Raw genomic sequence first — 20,553 nt, 5'->3', positions numbered from 1 at the left:
CAGCATTGCCCTTATACCATTGGCTCTTGAATAATTAGGGCTTTTGGAATATTCCCTAGTCTCGGGCTAAACTGTACAGGTGTAAATAAATTCCCATTTAGCTGGCCCAGAGTCTGTCTCACGTTCCGTGGTTATGATTAAGGTCGGCAGTGGCTCTGTGTACGAATGCCCTGACTATCAGAATATGCAGCTGTCTATCCAACATCAATGTACATCGGCTCTCTGCAAATTCCAGACAAACAGAAACGATACAAATTATTTGTTTCCTCAGTCTGTCCAAATGTTTACCACTGACATGATACATTAATTCATATCCAAACAAAAAATAAAAATTTACATTAAATGTAATTAGTCCATCATAATGCAATAAAGTATTTAATATGCTCAAAAATATACCTATGAATTGTATGTGTAAAACTATATTTCTTAAAACAAGAATTGATTGTTCTGTCCAGTCAAAACCCCCGAGTGGTGCACAAACAGCCAATATGTAGTAATAGAGAAAATCTTTATCAAAAACAAACATTCAAGCTCACAGAAAAACTCTATTACCCAATATACACTGCGCCAAACACGTGATCTTATCCGGGGTCGAAGTTTTATATGTAACTTTTTTCGGTGTTACGGAGAAATTCGTAACTAGTTTGAATTACTGAAAAGATGGACAAAACCGAAACAGGGTATTCAAGGATGTTATGGCGATTTTGCAATCTCTGCATGTGTATATTTTTTACTTTAGCGACTTATGTACAGGCAAGTTACCGATCTAACTCAGTTTGCAATCCGTATGCTCCTTCCCGTTTATCTAGCTGTTACACGGATTGACGTGACGAGGCACGTTCCATGATCACGGTCATTACAGGGAAAAATAACACATGATGTATTGTTACTAAAAACGTTTTCTTATTTGCTCTGTTTTTTTCTTATTCCCAGATCAATGATCCCGATGCTGTATTGTGGATGGTGAGGCTGTTTCTTTAGTTAATAATTTAGTTAATAATTTTATTTTGTGCAATTTATTTTAAACCCATTGTTAATCATTTCCATAAATTTACAGGTAGGGTATGCCATACCAGGAAGCCTGTGCTTAATGATAAGCTTCAAACCAAATGTAACAGGTATGGTACTATGGCCTGCCTTCTGTATTATACATGGCTTAGTGCAGGGGTGGGCAATCTTATCCGCAAAAGGGCCGGTTTTTGGGATAACCTGTAGGTCAGCTGTTCAAACCCAGGTGTGAGGACTCTTCAGCCAATCAGTCCTCTAATTAGTAATCTAATTAGGGAGTTGCAGCGAATACCCGCATACACACTGGCCCTTTGCAGATAAGATTGGCCACCCCTGGTTGAATGTATGTGCCCTGAAATGTTCTGGCATACCATCCAGGATGTATGGATGGATGGAGGACATCAGAGTGGCTAGAGTTTATCTTAGCAGGCTATAGCTTTCTGGCCATGTCCAGAAGGTTTTGGGTTCCAATCCTGGTGAGTAGTCCTATCACTGTTCTCAAGGTTCTTAATCTCCGTTGCTCTGGGGAGCCTGGCTGACCCTGCTAAGAATCTGCTAAGTAAATAACTTCAAATGCGCATCACTTCAGTTATAATCCCTTAAAGACAGACTGACCATTATAATCCCTTAAAGACAGACTGACAGTTGTAATCCCTTAAAGACAGACTGACCGTTATAATCCCTTAAAGACAGACTGACAGTTATAATCCCTTAAAGACAGACTGACCTTTATAATCCCTTAAAGACCGACTGACCGTTATAATCCCTTAAAGACAGACTGACCGTTATAATCCCTTAAAGACAGACTGACAGTTATAATCCCTTAAAGACAGACTGACCTTTATAATCCCTTAAAGACCGACTGACCGTTATAATCCCTTAAAGACAGACTGACCGTTATAATCCCTTAAAGACAGACTGACCGTTATAATCCCTTAAAGACAGACTGACCGTTATAATCCCTTAAAGACAGACTGACCGTTATAATCCCTTAAAGACAGACTGACAGTTATAATCCCTTAAAGACAGACTGACCGTTATAATCACTTAAAGACAGACTGACCTTTATAATCTCTTAAAGACAGACTGACAGTTATAATCTCTTAAAGACAGACTGACAGTTATAATCCCTTAAAGGCAGACTGACCGTCATAATCCCTTAAAGACAGACTGACCGTCGTAATCCCTTAAAGGCAGACTGACCATCATAATCTCTTAAAGACAGACTGACAGTTATAATCCCTTAAAGGCAGACTAACCGTCATAATCCCTTAAAGACAGACTGACCGTTATAATCTCTTAAAGACAGACTGACCGTTATAATCTCTTAAAGACAGACTGACCGTTATAATCTCTTAAAGACAGACTGACCGTTATAATCTCTTAAAGACAGACTGACAGTTATAATCCCTTAAAGACAGACTGACCGTTATAATCCCTTAAAGACAGACTGACCGTTATAATCCCTTAAAGACAGACTGACCGTTATAATCCCTTAAAGACAGACTGACAGTTATAATCTCTTAAAGACAGACTGACAGTTATAATCCCTTAAAGGCAGACTGACCGTCATAATCCCTTAAAGACAGACTGACCGTCGTAATCCCTTAAAGGCAGACTGACCATCATAATCTCTTAAAGACAGACTGACAGTTATAATCCCTTAACGGCAGACTAACCGTCATAATCCCTTAAAGACAGACTGACAGTTATAATCTCTTAAAGACAGACTGACAGTTATAATCCCTTAAAGGCAGACTGACCGTCATAATCCCTTAAAGACAGACTGACCGTCGTAATCCCTTAAAGGCAGACTGACCATCATAATCTCTTAAAGACAGACTGACAGTTATAATCCCTTAAAGGCAGACTAACCGTCATAATCCCTTAAAGACAGACTGACCGTCATAATCCCTTAAAGACGGACTGACCGTTATAATCTCTTAAAGACAGACTGACCGTTATAATCTCTTAAAGACAGACTGACCGTTATAATCTCTTAAAGACAGACTGACAGTTATAATCCCTTAAAGACAGACTGACCGTTATAATCCCTTAAAGACAGACTGACCGTTATAATCCCTTAAAGACAGACTGACCGTTATAATCCCTTAAAGACAGACTGACCGTTATAATCCCTTAAAGACAGACTGACAGTTATAATCCCTTAAAGACAGACTAACCGTCATAATCCCTTAAAGACAGACTGACCGTTATAATCCCTTAAAGACAGACTGACCGTTATAATCCCTTAAAGACAGACTGACAGTTATAATCTCTTAAAGACAGACTGACAGTTATAATCCCTTAAAGGCAGACTAACCGTCATAATCCCTTAAAGACAGACTGACCGTCGTAATCCCTTAAAGGCAGACTGACCATCATAATCTCTTAAAGACAGACTGACAGTTATAATCCCTTAAAGGCAGACTAACCGTCATAATCCCTTAAAGACAGACTGACAGTTATAATCTCTTAAAGACAGACTGACAGTTATAATCCCTTAAAGGCAGACTGACCGTCATAATCCCTTAAAGACAGACTGACCGTCGTAATCCCTTAAAGGCAGACTGACCATCATAATCTCTTAAAGACAGACTGACCGTCGTAATCCCTTAAAGGCAGACTGACCATCATAATCTCTTAAAGACAGACTGACAGTTATAATCCCTTAAAGGCAGACTAACCGTCATAATCCCTTAAAGACAGACTGACAGTTATAATCTCTTAAAGACAGACTGACAGTTATAATCCCTTAAAGGCAGACTGACCGTCATAATCCCTTAAAGACAGACTGACCGTCGTAATCCCTTAAAGGCAGACTGACCATCATAATCTCTTAAAGACAGACTGACAGTTATAATCCCTTAAAGGCAGACTAACCGTCATAATCCCTTAAAGACAGACTGACCGTCATAATCCCTTAAAGACAGACTGACCGTTATAATCTCTTAAAGACAGACTGACCGTTATAATCTCTTAAAGACAGACTGACCATTATAATCTCTTAAAGACAGACTGACAGTTATAATCCCTTAAAGACAGACTGACCGTTATAATCCCTTAAAGACAGACTGACCGTTATAATCCCTTAAAGACAGACTGACCGTTATAATCCCTTAAAGACAGACTGACCGTTATAATCCCTTAAAGACAGACTGACCGTTATAATCCCTTAAAGACAGACTGACAGTTATAATCCCTTAAAGACAGACTGACCGTTATAATCCAGTGAAGACAGACAAAATGCAAGGAATGCCGTTTGTAGAAGCCAATAATATAAATTCTCAGTTTTTAATGTAATAACATTCAATAATGTCATAACTGTCCAATAATGTAATAAGTTATCACATTACCAGCAAAAAGATATTGCATTATTGGGTCAGAAAATGTATTACATTATTGGCCAGTTATTACATCATTGACTTTTGATTACATCAAAAATGGAAAAATTATTCTGCTATTGCCCGTTATTAAAATATTTGCAGTTATTACATAATTTGCTTCTGCACTATTTTTTTTTGGCAATTCTAAGTCAGCCTATTTCCTTTGTCTCCCTGTAGTCTAGATATTTTTTCTGTGCATAGTAATGGATGAGGAAGGCCTTTCCTGACTGTCCATCTGACCTTAGTGCAGTGCGGATTGGCCGTGTCCTGACGCCCAGCTTGTCCTGTCTTTTAGAGGTGATGTTATGGAAGTGCCTCGCCAACCTGCACTTGATCATCTGCTCTGCTGTTGTTGCCATGTTGGGATGGACCCTATATAGACAACGAGATCAGGACATCTTTCAGCAGGAGGAAGGAAGGTAGCGGGCGGTCGTCTTGCCTCAGCTGATCGCTGACCGCTTCCTTATTTCTGGTCTGGCATAGAAATGCACAGACGTGTTTAATATTTGACTGAAGATGTTTTGTGTGTCACTTTCATTTTGCATTGGTATAAAATGAAACGCGGCCAGTTCAGTTCATTCTTCCTGCTTTCAGGGAATTCTCTGGCCTCATGATAACTGCGCTCTGGCTGCTTCTTTGTCGTGATTCCGGAAGGTAATGTTCACTGCTTACAAATGACTGCATTAAACATTATCGAACTTGATGGTCAGCCATTTTGGGCATCAGTATTATTACTGCATATAAGATAATGCCCTCATTTAGTCCTGCACTCTGAAATTATAATGTTTTAAGATATGAAATACGGAAGGCAGCGACAAAGGACGAGAAGACTAATTGCACTTGTTTGTGATGATACCTTTTGTTTTACTTGTTTAAATTCCCATCACTGTGGTTTTGCTACTTGTGTCCCCTCAGGGGCCCGATCGGCGCTGTCCGTCTGATCACTGCCGTAGCGCTCACGCTGTTCCCGTTTGTGACTTGGCTGTACTATTATCTCAATGAAGAGCTGAGATCCGCTTGGCCCTCGCATTGCAAAACCGCTCTGTAGCCTGTCAGGCCTCTGCACCGAACACAAGGGGGCAGCACATACCAACTGATGGTCATTCACATGCGCTTCAGTCTGGCAGTTCTGCGGCTTCACTGATTCTGTCAGCCAGAATCAGTTTAATTTGGATAAGAGCAAGAATTGTCACTATTTCAAAGGCAGTATTTCTGTGAGGTTCCGCAGTAAAAGGATATGGCCTGTAGTTGTGGCCCAACAGTGACAGTTCTTGTATGTGAACCCAATTATCAGAACATTCGGGAACACTCCTGGATTTGTATTTTTTTATGAAATGTTCATACTGACTAATCTGTAAATATTTTTCTGTATGTACCTATTACTGTAAGTATTACCTGTAATCAAATAAAATACACACATACTTGCAGTGATACTATTCTTTAAACATATAGTGGAAAAACACTTCTGGAATGTATATTGTGCTTTTTCATTGATTCTAGAACAATCTTCATAATGCATGTGATATTATAAATCATGCGTAATATCTTTTTTTGATTATACACTTGTAAGAAAATGCTAAATGTAAATGTCTACTACACTAAACGTATCCTAGCTGATGTGGCTCCCTAGGCGAGAATCACCCCTGGCGCCCTCCGTCCGGGCCAAAGTGAAATTCACTGGCAAGTTGGCGCCCTAGGCGACCGCCTATGTCGTCTATAGGATTGACCGGTGCTGCGTTAGACGAATCAGACATGATATGCTTAATTGATGCCGGGTGGGGGGAAAACGGTTCGTCGTTATCGTTTTGAATCCCAGAAAACCCATCAAGTAAAGGTTATGACTTGCCATACCTGTCAAATAAATACTGAAGGTTCTGAAGCACAGAAATCAGTGTACGTGCGCCTATGGCCGCGCCACTGATGGCGTCATTCTCCTGGACCAAGAAGGACCAATAGGCATCGAGATTCTTAGACAATGCGGAAGCGCTCTCTGTCTAAACATCCGTAGAGTCATGGCGCACAGTTTCACCCCTTTAGCTAGTTGTCTTAGTACAAAATTGCAAATGCTTAACCGTGTCATTCTACCCAGGGCAATGAAAGTAAATATATGCGGTTTTAATTACAGACCAGTTCCAAGTTGTGTGCGTTTTCGTACCGATGTGTCCGTTCGCGATTCACACGTGCTGGTAGGTCAACTGTGGTCGCTAGGTTTGCGCTGCCTGTGATCTCTACTGTATTTTGCAAAATAAGTTGTTCAGTTCCATGTGGCACACGTCTCCTTAGAAATGCATTGAGAGTAGATTTCGTCAGTTTCGTGTAATGGTTTTCCCTGCAGGTTAACCCCAGGAGAACGGCACTTAACTTCACAATTCATTCAAGATCATTCGCTTCTCTTCCTCCACCGCCGTCAAATGACCGTCAGTCGAAAAGAACTGGGGTAGGAATAACCAAAAATCCATCCACACCTTTTGAAAATAGATTTAAAAAAAATAGAATGCCAGTAGATCACTCATTTGATATTTTGCTAAAGTAACTTTTTTGAACGTACTGCAGCGGTATTTCTGGCTGGTTTAGAACGCGATTTAGATGCACAATATTTAAAGCTTAATGTATCACTGTGACCCATGGATATACAGCCCTGGAAAAAATTAGGAGACCACTCTAAAAAAAGTCTGCATTTTAAAATCCTGCTTTAATCCTGCTTTAGCTGGCTGAAGCCTACACTGCGAGGCAGTCTGCTACCAGGCTCGAAATTGCTATGACAGCAGTACACAAGAATAAGCAGGAGACACACTGGTAATGACCAAAAACCAGCCAGGTTGAGGATAGAAGCAACTTTCTAATGTCTGAGATGACCGTCAACTTATCAAGTAGTGGGTCGTAAATTGGAGGATGACCTCAAATGGCCTTCAAAAACAATGGGGAACATTAAGTGGTGTGAAGTGCACTGCTAGGACAGTTCGTATCAGGCTCCTAGAAGCAGAACTTGAAGACCCATGAAGCAAAGGAGTCCTTCATTAATGAGAAGCAGGGAAGAACCAGGCTGGAGTTTGCAAAAAAAAATATATATATATTCTGCAAAGAGAGATTCCCATAAACTTGTAAAGTAAAATGTTGCTGTGGTCTCTTAATTTTTTCCAGAGCTGTATATTTGATGTGTCTTGACCTCTCTGTGTGCTCAGTTCACCTTTTCTTTGCTACCCTGTTCTCAGCCAGTGACATGGAAGTCCTTGGCCATAACATTTGCTTTCGGTGGGGTGCTGCTCGCGGGAATGAAGTACATGAAGAAAGAAAAGGAGAAAAGTACGCTTCAGTGAAAGCCTTTACATTTCCACGCGTTTGCATGCAAGACCAATTCTTGCCAAGACCACAAGTATGGTGTTTGTGTTTTTGGTATTGAGATTCACTCCGTCACGTGTTGTTAGACACCTGCTGTCCAGCCTGATGTTTTTCCACAAAGTTTCTGTTTAACATTCAGTGGTAAACGCATGAACTACACTGAGATATCTGTGCCTGTAGAGATGGAGCAGGAGCGGACCCGGTCGCTGGGCAAGGCTGCGCTGGGGGGGCCCTTCGCTCTCGTGGACCACAGCAACAAGCCCCGGAAGAGTGAAGATTTCTTAGGCCAGTGGCTCCTGATCTATTTCGGGTTCACGCACTGCCCTGACGTCTGCCCTGAAGAACTGGAGAAAATGATTGAGGTCGTGGACGAAATTGGCAAGTACCTTCTTTGCAATTTAATGCCAATCCTATAAATTCTTGGCGGACATTTAATATGGTCATATGTTCATCGATTACTAGGATAAGAGGTTAGAAGCTGAATCTATAATTTGGTTATTATCTGAGCTAAAAAAAAAAGTTAATTCTTCTGGTCTGGTCTGCAGAATTTTTGTTGCTCTGTCACCTGATGTGTCTCCACATGCTTACAAAGAAACTCGGCCTTAAATTTACATCACCCCTTACCAGAAAGATGAAACGCTACAACATTGTTTTTCTCTATCTACAGATGCAATAAAGACTTTGCCAAACCTCATTCCCCTTTTTATATCAATTGATCCGGAAAGGGACACACCGCAGGCAGTCGCCCATTATGTCAAAGGTAGGACTTGTGTTTTCTTATGATTGTCAAACTGGTACAGTAGCTGTTGGAAGCTCCTGTAATCATTACATAACCCGCATTTATGAGCCCGGAGCTAAGCAGCGAGCGGCTCAGTGGGCTAAGCGTCCTTGCCTGTGATCGGAAGGTTGCCGGTTCAAGCCTCAGCAGAACAGTCATGTGTCTGTGGGCCCTTGAGCGAGGCCCTTAACCCCCAGCTCCACGGAGCCCCACATTGGCTGCCCCTGTTTTGTAACACCCACGCTTTGGAGAGCAAGAAGGGTTAGGCGAGGAGAAGAATTCCGCTGTACCCGTAGTCATACTGCTGCAAATGGCAAATAAAATATTGACCATCAGTTTCCTACAGCTGAAAGTTTAAATCTTGGTGTTTCCAGAATTACCTTATCCTATTTTAGAATTTTCTCAATGCTAGAAAAAGACATCTAAGCCTACCCCCTAAAATGTCCATTACCCCTCCCCCCGACAAATAACAGTATCCTAATTAGTTTATACACTGTGTTCTCATTCATTTTCATTAAAACCAGAGTCTCCTCTTATTCATAAAACTTGCTCCTGCTCATAAACGTGTCTTTGATGAAGCTTGTCGTGTGGGAGTTTGTATAGCGACTTTTTTGCATGCTGTTTGCAGTGTGATAATGATGGAGAAGTCAATTAGAGTGATGTTCACAGACCAAGCATTTCTAAAGAGGTGTAATACATGTTTTCTTTTTCCCCCTATCAGAGTTTTCCCCAAAGCTGATTGGCTTGACTGGAACCAATGAGCAGGTGGAGAAGGCTTCTCGTGCTTACAGAGTGTACTACAGCCAGGGACCCAGAGATGAGGATAACGATTACATAGTGAGTTTTTTAAACCTTTCAGTGAGTCTGTGGATAGGGTTGTATGCATCAATGAACGTTGGATCAAATAATGAAATGAGCAAACTGTTGTGGGATCTGAAATCGAGGATCGGCTGTATATTAGCTGCCATTAAGAGTCGCTCCCTATTAATGGTTGTTCCTCTTCTAGGTGGACCACACTATAATAATGTACCTGGTTGGCCCCGATGGAGAATTCTTGGAATATTTTGGCCAGAACAAAAAAAGCTCGGAGATTTCTGCTGCCATCGCAGCGCACATGAGGAAACACAGACTGGCTAAGTAGGCATGGATGGCCTGATCACACTCCCAGGGGCCTCAGGCCGAGCGGAGGAACGTCCGTCATTCACTTCCAGTGCTCCTGAACCGAAACGCTGGGGAGCCCAAACGCTGGGGAGCCCAAACGCTGGGGAGCCCAAACGCTGGGGAGCCCAAACGCTGGGGAACCCAAACGCTGGGGAACCCTCACTCTGGTTCAGGTGCTTGTGCTTTTCAGTCCCAAAAGAGGATTTGTCTCTGCAGCGCCTGTTTTAATAAATAAGGAATGTACAGTGAAATGTTCCAAGAAAAAATCTATTAATAAGAAATGAATGATAAAATATTTGTGCACTTCGTTCTGATGGGGCAAACTGAAAGCTTCAAGCTCTGAGGAACGATCAGTCACAGTTCAGATATTTCCTATAGATCTGTCGTCGCATGTCAGCTTTCTGAACTAACACTCACACCTTTTGAGTGAGATTTAAACTCATCCATCTTCTGCTCAGGATTGTGCTGGAGTGGCCTGAAGCTTATCCGATAATACACCTTGCATGGGATGCCAGTTCGTACGCAGACACACCGATACACTGCTGGTAATTCAGAGACGGCAATTAAACTGACTCTAAGTCATAGATCTTTGGGTGACAACAGACTACAGAAAAGAGACACCCTTGACTTGGGGTAACATGCAAACTGTAAACCTGGGGTGGGTAATCGTATACAGAATGGGCTGTTGGATATGCAGATTTTCATTGTAGCTACCTCATTAGGTCACTAATTAGAGGACTGATTGGCTGAAGAGTCCTCACACCTGGGTTTGAACAGCGGACCTAAAGTTTATCCCAAAAACCTGCGTACACACCGGCCCTTTGCGGATAAGATTGCCCACCACTGCGATAAACAGAGCAGAGGTGCAATTCGAACCCGCAACCCTGGAGACTTGAGGTCACAGTGTTACCCACCATGTCACCCCTCAGGTTTTTAAGACTTCGTAAGAAACAGAAAGCGACAACGTAAATTTAATCTGCCGTTTTTCTAAAATGGGGAACAGCCAGTCCTGAAAGAAAAATCAATATCTGCTGCCTTGGTTTGCCGTGTTAGAATGGCGCCTCGAGTGCCGCTTTCCACTGACTTCTTATAGAGGAAACTCACAGCCAGCTCTGCGAGGCTCAAGCACAGCTGCTCTGCTCCTCTGCTGCAATGCAGCAGGCAGCACCGGGAATTTTCCTCGCCGCCCGAACGAAGAGCAAATAATTTACGAAGGACTCTCTCCTTCCAGACACGTGTTCCTAAGGGCCAGAAGGACGGCTTTCCGAATCTGCTGCTGTCTAGATCTGCTTCTGTCTAGATCTGCTGCTGTCTAGATCTGCTGCTGTCTACCCTCAGAAAGATCTCCTTTAAAAATGCATGAAAGGTGGGCTTCTTTTCTGCAAAAAACACATTTTTCAAACATCTTTTTGAAAAAAGGTATGTGAAGCGGTGAATGAGTTAGTGAGCTCTGTCCCCTCCCTTCCCTCTTATGCAAGGCTCTCATCTCCTCACTGCTTCATCCTTTCCTCCTCTTCCTCCAAGAGTGCCGCATTTAGAAAATGAAGATGACAGTAGATGGCCACCAGGTGTCACCGACGGTCGGAAATGCCAGCATCCAGCCAGATACTTCGGGTATTAGTCCTGAAAACCTTTTCCTGTCAGTTCTCCTTCATGTTGTCAACCAATGACTGATCGACAAGAACATCCTCAGCTGAAAGTTACCCTTAACAGAACAGTCAGAGGTTTAATATTTGCTGGATATGCCTGCAGGAACTATAAAGTTTCACATACTCATAGCCAGCTCGAATGTTTTAAAAAATGTATAGAGCACAGTAACTGCAAAAGCAGTAAAAAGAAATTTTGAAGAAAAATTTCTGCATAAACAGAATGTTGACAGAAGTTGCATGCAGGAACAAGGAAGGCTTGGTGTCAATTCTCAGGCATTTCACATATACAGTAATATCTTGTAATCAACTTACCATAAAGGTATATTCTTTTGACTTATACCATTGCTAGTGTGTATTACTTGTGATATAACAGCAGGTCATTTAGCATAATGGAATCAGCTGATTTCCATCCTTCCTTTACCTGTGAGCCAGGTGTGAAGCCTCTGACCAATCAGAATCAAAAAGCGTAGATGTAGGCTACCTTGCAATTCACCGTGCTCACAACGGGGAAATGCAACCCCCCCAGTTTGGCTTTTAGCTTCTCTACCTCCCTATTCACTCTGCAAAAGTGTGGAATTTTAAAATGGAAAGTGTCTAGTATCCTTGTATCAAGCTGTGAGTGTCAAATATTCTGCTCATCATCTGCACTAATTTCTGTTGGTCACGAGTGAAGAAGGCAAACAGGAGAATGTTCTCTGCACCCCTCAGCATCACACAGAGAAGGAGAACGTGGCTGTTAAGGGGGTGGGGGGTGGGGGTGGGGGTGGGGGTTTGGTGAGGGGGGGTGGGGGGTGGCACTCCTGTAGAAGACATCATCCTAGGAGGCCGTCCGTGTTGCCTATTGGATTGACCAGCCCTGGTGGGATGGATGGATTGATGGATGGATGGAAAAGATGGGTGGAATGGATGGAAAAAATGGGTGGAATGGATGCAGTTTATATGTCTTTGTGATCAATTTGAGGGGCCAAAAAATGATAAAATACTGATAAGGGCTAATTCACCCCAAAAATGACTTAAACCAGAGCTGTGTGCCAAAAGTGAAGGATTCGAATGACAAGATGTTGAGGACTGATGCTGTGTGACGACCACAAACAGACGCCCAACTGCTGCCCCAGTAATCTGCTTGATCTCAGTTTGGTGAGAACTAAAGGACTCGCTAACGTTTCGTAAGCACCTCCAGTCCCAGGTTTCAGATTCCAGTGTGTGGGATCAGATCAAGCTGTGGAGAGTTTTCTGACAGAAGGACAGACTGGGACCTGAGCCAGTAGCGGAGTTCTGGCCCTCGCGGTCCTGGCTCCGGCCAGTACACAACAGAATTGGAGTCTGTGGGGTTTGCTGGAAAGGCATATGCTCTCAGAGGTACGTTTAGTGGGGGGAGACGTGCACCCCCCCAATGCTTGGAAAGTGCTAAATTACACGCATGGATTGACCATGTCCATAATTATGGGGATAAAAACATTGAGCACCGCCTTATATGGTATGTGCCCATCCATCATTAAAGTGGGCGTCGAAGCTACGCCTGCTTAAAAACGCCAACTAGCCAATCAGACAGTCGTTTAAAAATCCCAGGCTTCTCTCATTGGCTGTCTTACTTTTGCTCTTCTCCTCCATTCCCCGATCATAAACAGCTCGGCAGGGGCCGTCATCGTAACTGAGAAGCCCCTCCCTCACCCCCCCCCCCCCCCGTGTTTCTGAGGGGAGATGTTCTAGTGAGGAGCGTACGTAATCTGTTCCTCCTCACTGGCTTCATGTGCTGCCTCGGGTGGCAGCATGGACAGTGTTGGTACGCAGAAGGCTTGGATGCCCCGTTCGCTTCCCATGGAGACCCCCAGAACCTGGCTGACAGCTTAGCCTGAGGCAGCCTTCTCGCGCGCTCTCTACCGCGAGCCGGTCCAGAATCTGCTCACCACGGCAACAGGAAAGGAGGGAGAGAAAAAAAAATAACAGATTCCCGTCGCAGCAAAAACAGAGCGGCTGCCAGAGAACGAAGGATGTGTGACATCGAAGGCAGCTTCCAGAAAGCTCCATGTGTTTCCCCAAAGAGCCCAGGGTCGACGTCCCCCACGAGGGGCCTGAACGAAGAGACCAAGGTTACAGTAAGTATGTCCAGCCGCCGTCGGAACTCGCAGAACACGGACGAGCGGGCAGAGTTCGGCGTGGCAGCGGTGACGCCCCGTTGCCTAAATAAACCGTCGCTGTTGCTTTTCCCGCCAAGTGCCACATAAACGACCGAACCATGCAGACGTCGGCTGCTCCGTCTCACCGAAAGCTCACCGTCTTCTGCCGCTATTGCCGTCGTGTTACACAGCGCCGGGAGGGTGTGGGAGCATATAGAGCCCCGTCTATCAACTTCTCCCCCCACTGGTCTGCTGATACTTTCCCCAGTCAGGACAGGTGGAGGATGGAGAGCTCTGGGGCCGTCCACCCAACGGCAGAAGGAGCAGGTCTTGGCCATGTGGCGCTGCCACCGCGTCACCCTTTAATGATGTAAACAAACAGTTCTGGTAGCATCTCAAATCGCCAAAGATTTTCCTGCAGACTGGATACATATGAGCGAAGACAGTGTATAACTGAGCAAATCAGTACCGCCGAACGCTTGCAGGAATATATAGGAGAAATATCCTGATTCCCATAGGAGATTAACGTAAAGGGCCGAGTTCATTATCATTAGACAGAAGGATAAAAATAACGTAGATAAAAATAACGCGGAGAGCTTGCAGTTTGATATTATTTTTGAAAACATGCAGAAATGCAATTTGTTGCTTAGCAACAGTAGTGGAGCACCCCCACAGCCTTCGTGGATACCTCCAGTGCTGTTGTAGTGTGTGCATGTGTGTGTGTATGTGTGTGTCTGTGTGTGTCGGTGCGTGTGTGTGTGTGTGTGTGTGTGTCGGTGCGTGTATGTGTGTGTGTGTGTGTGTGTATGTGTATGTGTGTGTCTGTGCGTGTCGGTGCGTGTATGTGTGTGTCTGTGCGTGTATGTGTCTGTATGTGTGTGTCGGTGCGTGTATGTGTGCGTGTATGTGTGTGTGTACATGTGTGTATATACTCATGTGTACATGAATGTGGGACATGTTTTTTTAAGCAGCTACTGGAGAGAATCAGACTCAGATATACATTCGGATAGATGATGTATAGATATACATTCGGATAGATGATGGATAGATATACATTCGGATAGATGATGTATAGATATACATTCGGATAGATGATGTATAGATATACATTCGGATAGATGATGTATAGATATACATTCGGATAGATGATGTATCTGCAAACCAATGTTACCGATGCTGTAGATGTAATTAAGAGCTAATGCTCTGAAGCTGCTTTGGCGGCAGCACCATGCATATTGTGTTCAGTCCCCTTCTTTCTTCATTGGTGAGACACTAGATTCAAAATAAGGAACGACCCATAAGAGAAAATCGATCAAAACGTGCTCCAGTCTTTCTTCTGGAAGATTCTGTTTATGCTGCATCCACAACATATTTATGACGCGTTTACGGCGTCCGAGGACGACTGCTTGCCTTTCAGGCTAAGCGAGGGTCCCTTTCTGCTGTTTATAAAACACCGTGAGCTTTCTGCAGAAATGCGTAATATCGCCCACAGGCGGGAACAGGGGGGGCCGCTTCAGATTTGGCAGGGGGACGATGCAGATGGTGCGGATTATATAACCTCGATCCGGCTCGCTGGAGAGCAGGGCGGGGGGGAGCTTACTGTACACTGCGTTTATTTATTTATTTACCCGCAGACGCTCCGATCGGGGTCGCTAACGGGATGCTCGGGCCGCGCAGTGGGGGCCGTTTCCGGCCGTAAACAGTGCATTAACCCGGCGAGGAGGGAAGCACCTTCGGTGCGTGACGGTCGAGGACTCTCTGCAGGGATGTGGAATTCTCTCCTCCTTCCCGCCCCCCCAGATCAACGGTGTGACCTTTCCCCTCACCCTGGGGAGCCCCGCACAGCCCCTGCTGAAGCCTGGTGATTGGAGCTACTGTGACTATTTCTGGGTGAGGGGTCACCGGGCACCTTGTCGCCATGGTGACATTAACCTGCTCTCACGCCTTCCCCAACACACCGCATCACTACAGCTGCACTCACAACAGCTCAATGGTCCTCCCACCATTTTTCACCATTGTAACACCATGCACTTATATTACATCATTATTACAGTGCTTAATTTGTGAATCAGAAGGTGCCGGAACGCAAAGGGTATATGAGAGCGGAAGGGCAACCCCAGGTCCCGGAAGCCGTACGAAACACGGTGGTATGATACATATTTCTAAGAATAAATCTAAACAAATAAAGGATGTGAAATCCCTGAAAATTGGCATTTAAATTTAAATACTTATTTAATTTTTCTTATGCTATTACTTTTGTTTTTTTAACCAGAGAGATGCTGGATCTGGCAAAAAAAAATACGTGCTGGAACGCAGACAGTCAAAAACAGAGAGGTCCTGGAATGCGTTCCAACAGCATCTGGCACAAATTAAGCATCGTATATATTATAAACCCATATACATGAGAATGGGTTAAAAGCAGCCACTTGGTCTTGTCATAGCGCCTAGATTTGCAGCATTACACAAAGTTATACTCTTCACTAGCTTAGAAGGACTCTTTATATTGCTTGTTTAACTGATTATTTGAGTTATGGTGGAAATTTCAGATTTAAACCAAGTGACACATTCTCTCCTTCCCAAGACTGATAAAAAGGACCCCCAAGGGACCTCATGCATCACAGGCTTCGAGGTCCTACTCCAGAAGCAGCTGAAGGGGAAGCAGCTGCAGAAGGAGATGGCGGAGTTCATCCGGGAGAGGTGAGCCGTCTCTGGGAACCGCCCGGCTTCTCCAGTTCGCCGCGAAGAGTCCCGAAAGATCCTCACACGCACCCAGCAGGACGTCCACAAGCCGTGGTCGACTTCCAGCCGCTCGCTACCACTGCAGTCTGGTAAAACCTGCACGTTCCTGTCAAAGTCAGGAAAGCAGACCGACCTCACTTCCTGCCATTTCGTATCCCTCAAGCTGATTGGCCGGCCGTGGGTGTGGGCGTGGCTAGGACACCAGTGGTCTGCGCAGCTACATCAAAAGCAGCTTATGGTGCAGGACCCAAGTACAAGACCATGTCCTCTCTCCTAGAATAAAGATAGAAGAGGATTATGCCAAGAACCTGGCCAAGCTTTCTCAAGTCCCCCTGGCCGCAGGAGAAGAAGGGTAAATGGAGAACGCCGCAACACCAGCCATCCCAGTAACACCGCCCGCACTCGCTTGCATTATATTAATTCCCATGATGCACTGGAGAAGCTTATGTAACAGCATGCATACTGCAGTAGCTCAGACTTAGAGATGTGAATCCAAGCTGGTTCCCCCCCCCCCCCCCCCCTCGCAGCACCCTGGGCGAGGCCTGGAACCAGCTGAAGCACAGCCTGGCAGATGAGGCTGAGGTCCACCTGAGGTTCTCATGCAAGGTAAACCGCAGCTCCTCAGGAATCGTCATAGGATAAAGCTAATTATTTGCAGCAGGCCTGTGCCAAGAAATTAACTTGGGGGGGGGGCGGGGGGGTTGTTGACTGGAGGGGTACAAACTTCCAGAAAATTTCAAAATGTTCAGAATTGTGGAGAGGGGGTGCATGATTTGCAGGATTTGCCGACGTGCTGCAACGTATTTCCTACGCGCCGCATGACAGTAGCTCTCCGTTGCTCAACAGCTCCACTCGGAGGTGGAGAAACCGCTCCTGTCACTCCGAGACAACTTCAAGAAAGACATGAAGAAGTATGACCAGAACATCTCTGAGCTGCGCAAGCAGCTGCTGAGCCGATACGTGGGTGTGGAGAAGGTACAGCGTCACAGGGACCCAATCCTACCTGACTTCTATAGGACGGGGCTCCCAGCCCAGATTCTACACGGCCTCAGTCCAGTCTGTGATCCAGTAACACGGTGCTGCTAATGGAAATACGACAAATATAAAACATTCAACCACCCCCCCCCCCCCCCCCAACCTTTCTCCAAGGCTCGCAAGGCCCTGACAGACCGTCAGAAAGACCTGGAGGTTAAAACACAACAACTGGAGGTCAAGCTGAGCAACAAGACGGAGGTGGACATCAAGAAGGCCCGGCGGAAATCCACCCAGGCAGGTGGGCGTTCGACGCAGCTGCACCGAACACAGCATCCCTCACCATCATTTCTGAGTTAATGCCTCTCACCTATTTATTCTGTAACAGTATATTTCTGTCAATACAATGTTGGTATAACTGCTGAACAATTTAAGTACATTACACTTAAAAAAAAATATTCCTTACTATGTTTTTATTATGTTTTTGGTCATACGATGTCAGAAAAGAGTACCAATTTGTACCTTTGCTTGTCACTGGGGCTGCACCCACAAGGATCTGCCAATTGTACCTTAGCAGTAGGTAATTGTACCTTTTAAGGTACAGAAATGGACACTGGGGAATATTTTTGTACCATTGCGGGGGTACAAAAATTAATGATGTTTGTATCTTGGGGATATTCCTGAAAACGTACATTTACCTACAGCTAAGGGATGCGATTGGCAGACCCGAGAGGGTACAGGGTACGAAATCCCAAATCTCTGCTTTCACGCTATCATCGTTACTGTTAAATATACCATCGTTAACATAGAGTCATTTGAAAGGTGACTTGCGCGTTTTCTTGCGCAGGAGATGAACTTATGCGCTGCATCGACCTTTACAACCAGGCGCAGTCTAGATGGTTCGAGGAGATGGTGACATCGAGCATGGTAATGATCTGGGCTCCCCATGACGCAATCACTTTACAAAATAAGGCGAGAAATTCCAATTACAGTCGAGTCTTTTTAGCAGTTATAATTAACTACAGATCCAGCCGTAATCATTCTCACCATCGTTCTGACACTAATCCCATCGCCTACCTCTCCCTGTCTGTGCAACGCAGGAGCTGGAGAAGCTGGAGGTAGATCGTGTGAAGACGATACGACAGCACCTCTGTCGGTACACCATGCTGAGACGAGAAACGGACATGTTTAGCCAAAGTGTAAGTGAACCGTTTAGCGTTCGGATTTTTAGAGATACCATGAAACATGTTCGCGTAGCGAAAAGTGATACATTGTGTTATATAATTCATAGAATATAGGTGCATATATGCATACTCTTTATTTTAATCTTTACCTTTGTGCCTGAATTAATTTCCCATGAGTTAAACATGTGGTTGTTAAACTGAAATGAAGGGCATTATTTTAGTTCTTCTTCCACTAGAGGGCTCATCACAACCTTCTGGTGCAGATTTGGTCCAATCTAGTCATCACGATCCACCGCGGACGCAGATTTTCGCTCCAGCTGTCTCCTTAATTATCCACGAGTAACTGTGGACCATTGCACATTCAAGAATGACATTAAACAGAATACTTTAATTTTCACAATTCTGTTTAACAAAATAATAATAATGAAAACAGTGTCAGTGACACTTTCATTCTTGAACAGCTACCTGTAAACTTAAATAATATCAAATGACAAAAGATATGCTAAGGAATTTTCAGATTTGCGTTTTAGATTATTGCACTCTTTGTTTCCGGAATGTGCTCCACAACCCTGAATAGGGCAAGGAGTATAGAAGATGGGTGAGTGAGTGAGTGAGTGAGTGAGTGAGTGATGGAGTGAGCGAGCGAGCGAGCGAGCGAGCAAGCGGACGAATGAATTACTATTCGATTCCTAATTGCCTGCAGTTTGTACATAACTAGTAGGCGGTTCCCTACTTCCTCCCTGTACTTCCCGTACTCCCTGTACTTCCTGTACTCCCTGAGACTTACTGCAGCCTAAAGCTAGTCGCAACATTATTTTGTATTATCGAAACACCAGGACCAGGTTTCACGTTCCCTTCCCAGCAGCACCTCCATGTGGTTGTCTTAGCGATCAAGGAATGATAGATGATTTCTGGCTTAATCAGCCTTTCCCCGGTGACGTCTGAGGACACTGTAACAGCCTGCAGAGCACGAGACTCATTAACACCAGGCAAACCACTGAGACATCCTACAGTTACCACGGTCCCTCGGTCCTCTTCACAGATGCTGGAGCCCGTGGACCAGCTGCTGAAGAGTGTGGACCCAGCCAGGGACCGGCAGCTGTGGGTGATCGAGCACATGACCGGGCAAATCCGGCCTGTGGACCTGGACCTCTAGAGGACAGTGAAGGGGCCCAGGCTGCCCTCTACAGCAGCGTTTCTCAGCCCGGCCCTCAGGGAACCCCAAGCAGTCCACATTTTTGCTCCCTCCCAGTTTCCAGCCAATCAAGAACACCGAATACCTAGTACAGGTGGGCTGGGAGCTGGGCAGGAGCAAAAATGTGGACTGCCTCGGGGTCCCCAAGGACCGGATTGAGAACGGCTGCTCTACAGCACAGAGACGCCTGGCAGATACTGTCATCCAAAGCTACTGGCATAGCTGACAATTTTTTATTATGGTTTTTATTTATTTTTTAAATACACAGACTTAGCTGTTACTGTTAATATATTTATGGTCATGAAACAGGCTCTGGTATCATAAATCTTATTTTATTACTTTACACCTCTAATTCTCGTACATGTTGTGTAAAATGTGACCTGAGAAATCTGTTTCGTGAAAATTAATGAACTCATGTGCATCCTCTCATTCTAGTTAATTGTGACTATTAAGTGTTTTAAAGTACTGTAAAGGTTTGATTAAATGGATGTTAAACCTTTTCTGGTTCAGCTCGATGTGTGTGACCGCAGGTGCCCCCCCCCCCCCCCCGTTACCATGGCACCGGTAGAAAATCATAATCGCAGAAATTAGCTAGTTTGAGAATTTAAGTTGTATCACTGTTTAATACCTTGAATTTGGACTAATCTCTGGCCAAAGAAACCAGGCAATGCCTGCACTTTATATCCATCCATCTATCCATCCATCCATCCATGTAGGTACCCGTCTATTTTCCATGACTGGTACAGGGTGGTGGTGAGCCTGGAGCCCCTCCAGGAGACACTCTAGATGGGATGTTAGGACCCCCCCCCCCCCCCCCACACACACACACACACACACACACACACATAACACATGCATTGCCTACATGTCAGGGCAGAAGGTGCCATAAAACAAAATCTCGCATCAGTACTCTGTGTGGGGTATATGTGCTATATGTGCTATATGTGCTATATGTGTTGGAATTTAGTGTTTTTTATACAAAATCCCACAGCACAGGGCTTTACACTTTTCAGGTGTAAATTACA

At 44.6% G+C, this 20,553-nt stretch overlaps 2 protein-coding genes and 1 long non-coding RNA gene across 3 annotated transcripts; all 3 read left to right on the top strand.

Annotated features, from left to right (window-relative positions):
• Positions 1-482: 482 nt before the first annotated feature.
• LOC111855941 (uncharacterized) lies at positions 483-4,718 on the top strand. The gene is made up of 4 exons (XR_011984835.1): positions 483-680; positions 934-963; positions 1,058-1,118; positions 4,690-4,718. It is a non-coding gene; the product is annotated as an uncharacterized lncRNA (long non-coding RNA).
• Positions 4,719-6,257: 1,539 nt separating this feature from the next.
• sco1 (synthesis of cytochrome C oxidase 1) lies at positions 6,258-9,923 on the top strand. The gene is made up of 7 exons (XM_023835464.2): positions 6,258-6,580; positions 6,730-6,831; positions 7,607-7,697; positions 7,914-8,111; positions 8,401-8,493; positions 9,233-9,348; positions 9,518-9,923. The coding sequence occupies exons 1-7, from the start codon at positions 6,407-6,409 to the stop codon at positions 9,650-9,652; spliced, it is 909 nt and encodes a 302-aa protein (XP_023691232.1). The 5' UTR covers positions 6,258-6,406; the 3' UTR covers positions 9,653-9,923.
• A 3,099-nt stretch (positions 9,924-13,022) lies between these two features.
• On the top strand, positions 13,023-20,027 carry LOC111856007 (growth arrest-specific protein 7-like). The gene is made up of 10 exons (XM_072704979.1): positions 13,023-13,417; positions 15,239-15,328; positions 16,020-16,135; positions 16,455-16,529; positions 16,705-16,783; positions 17,024-17,152; positions 17,327-17,450; positions 17,997-18,076; positions 18,250-18,348; positions 19,376-20,027. Exons 1-10 carry the CDS (start codon positions 13,313-13,315, stop codon positions 19,487-19,489), a joined length of 1,011 nt encoding a protein of 336 aa, XP_072561080.1. The 5' UTR covers positions 13,023-13,312; the 3' UTR covers positions 19,490-20,027.
• The last annotated feature ends 526 nt before the right edge of the window (positions 20,028-20,553 follow it).

This window comes from Paramormyrops kingsleyae, chromosome 22, assembly GCF_048594095.1.
Source record: "Paramormyrops kingsleyae isolate MSU_618 chromosome 22, PKINGS_0.4, whole genome shotgun sequence".
NCBI lineage: Eukaryota > Metazoa > Chordata > Actinopteri > Osteoglossiformes > Mormyridae > Paramormyrops > Paramormyrops kingsleyae.
The sequence above is the reverse complement of the archived record's forward strand: the minus strand, read 5'-3'. Positions and strand labels throughout refer to the sequence as shown.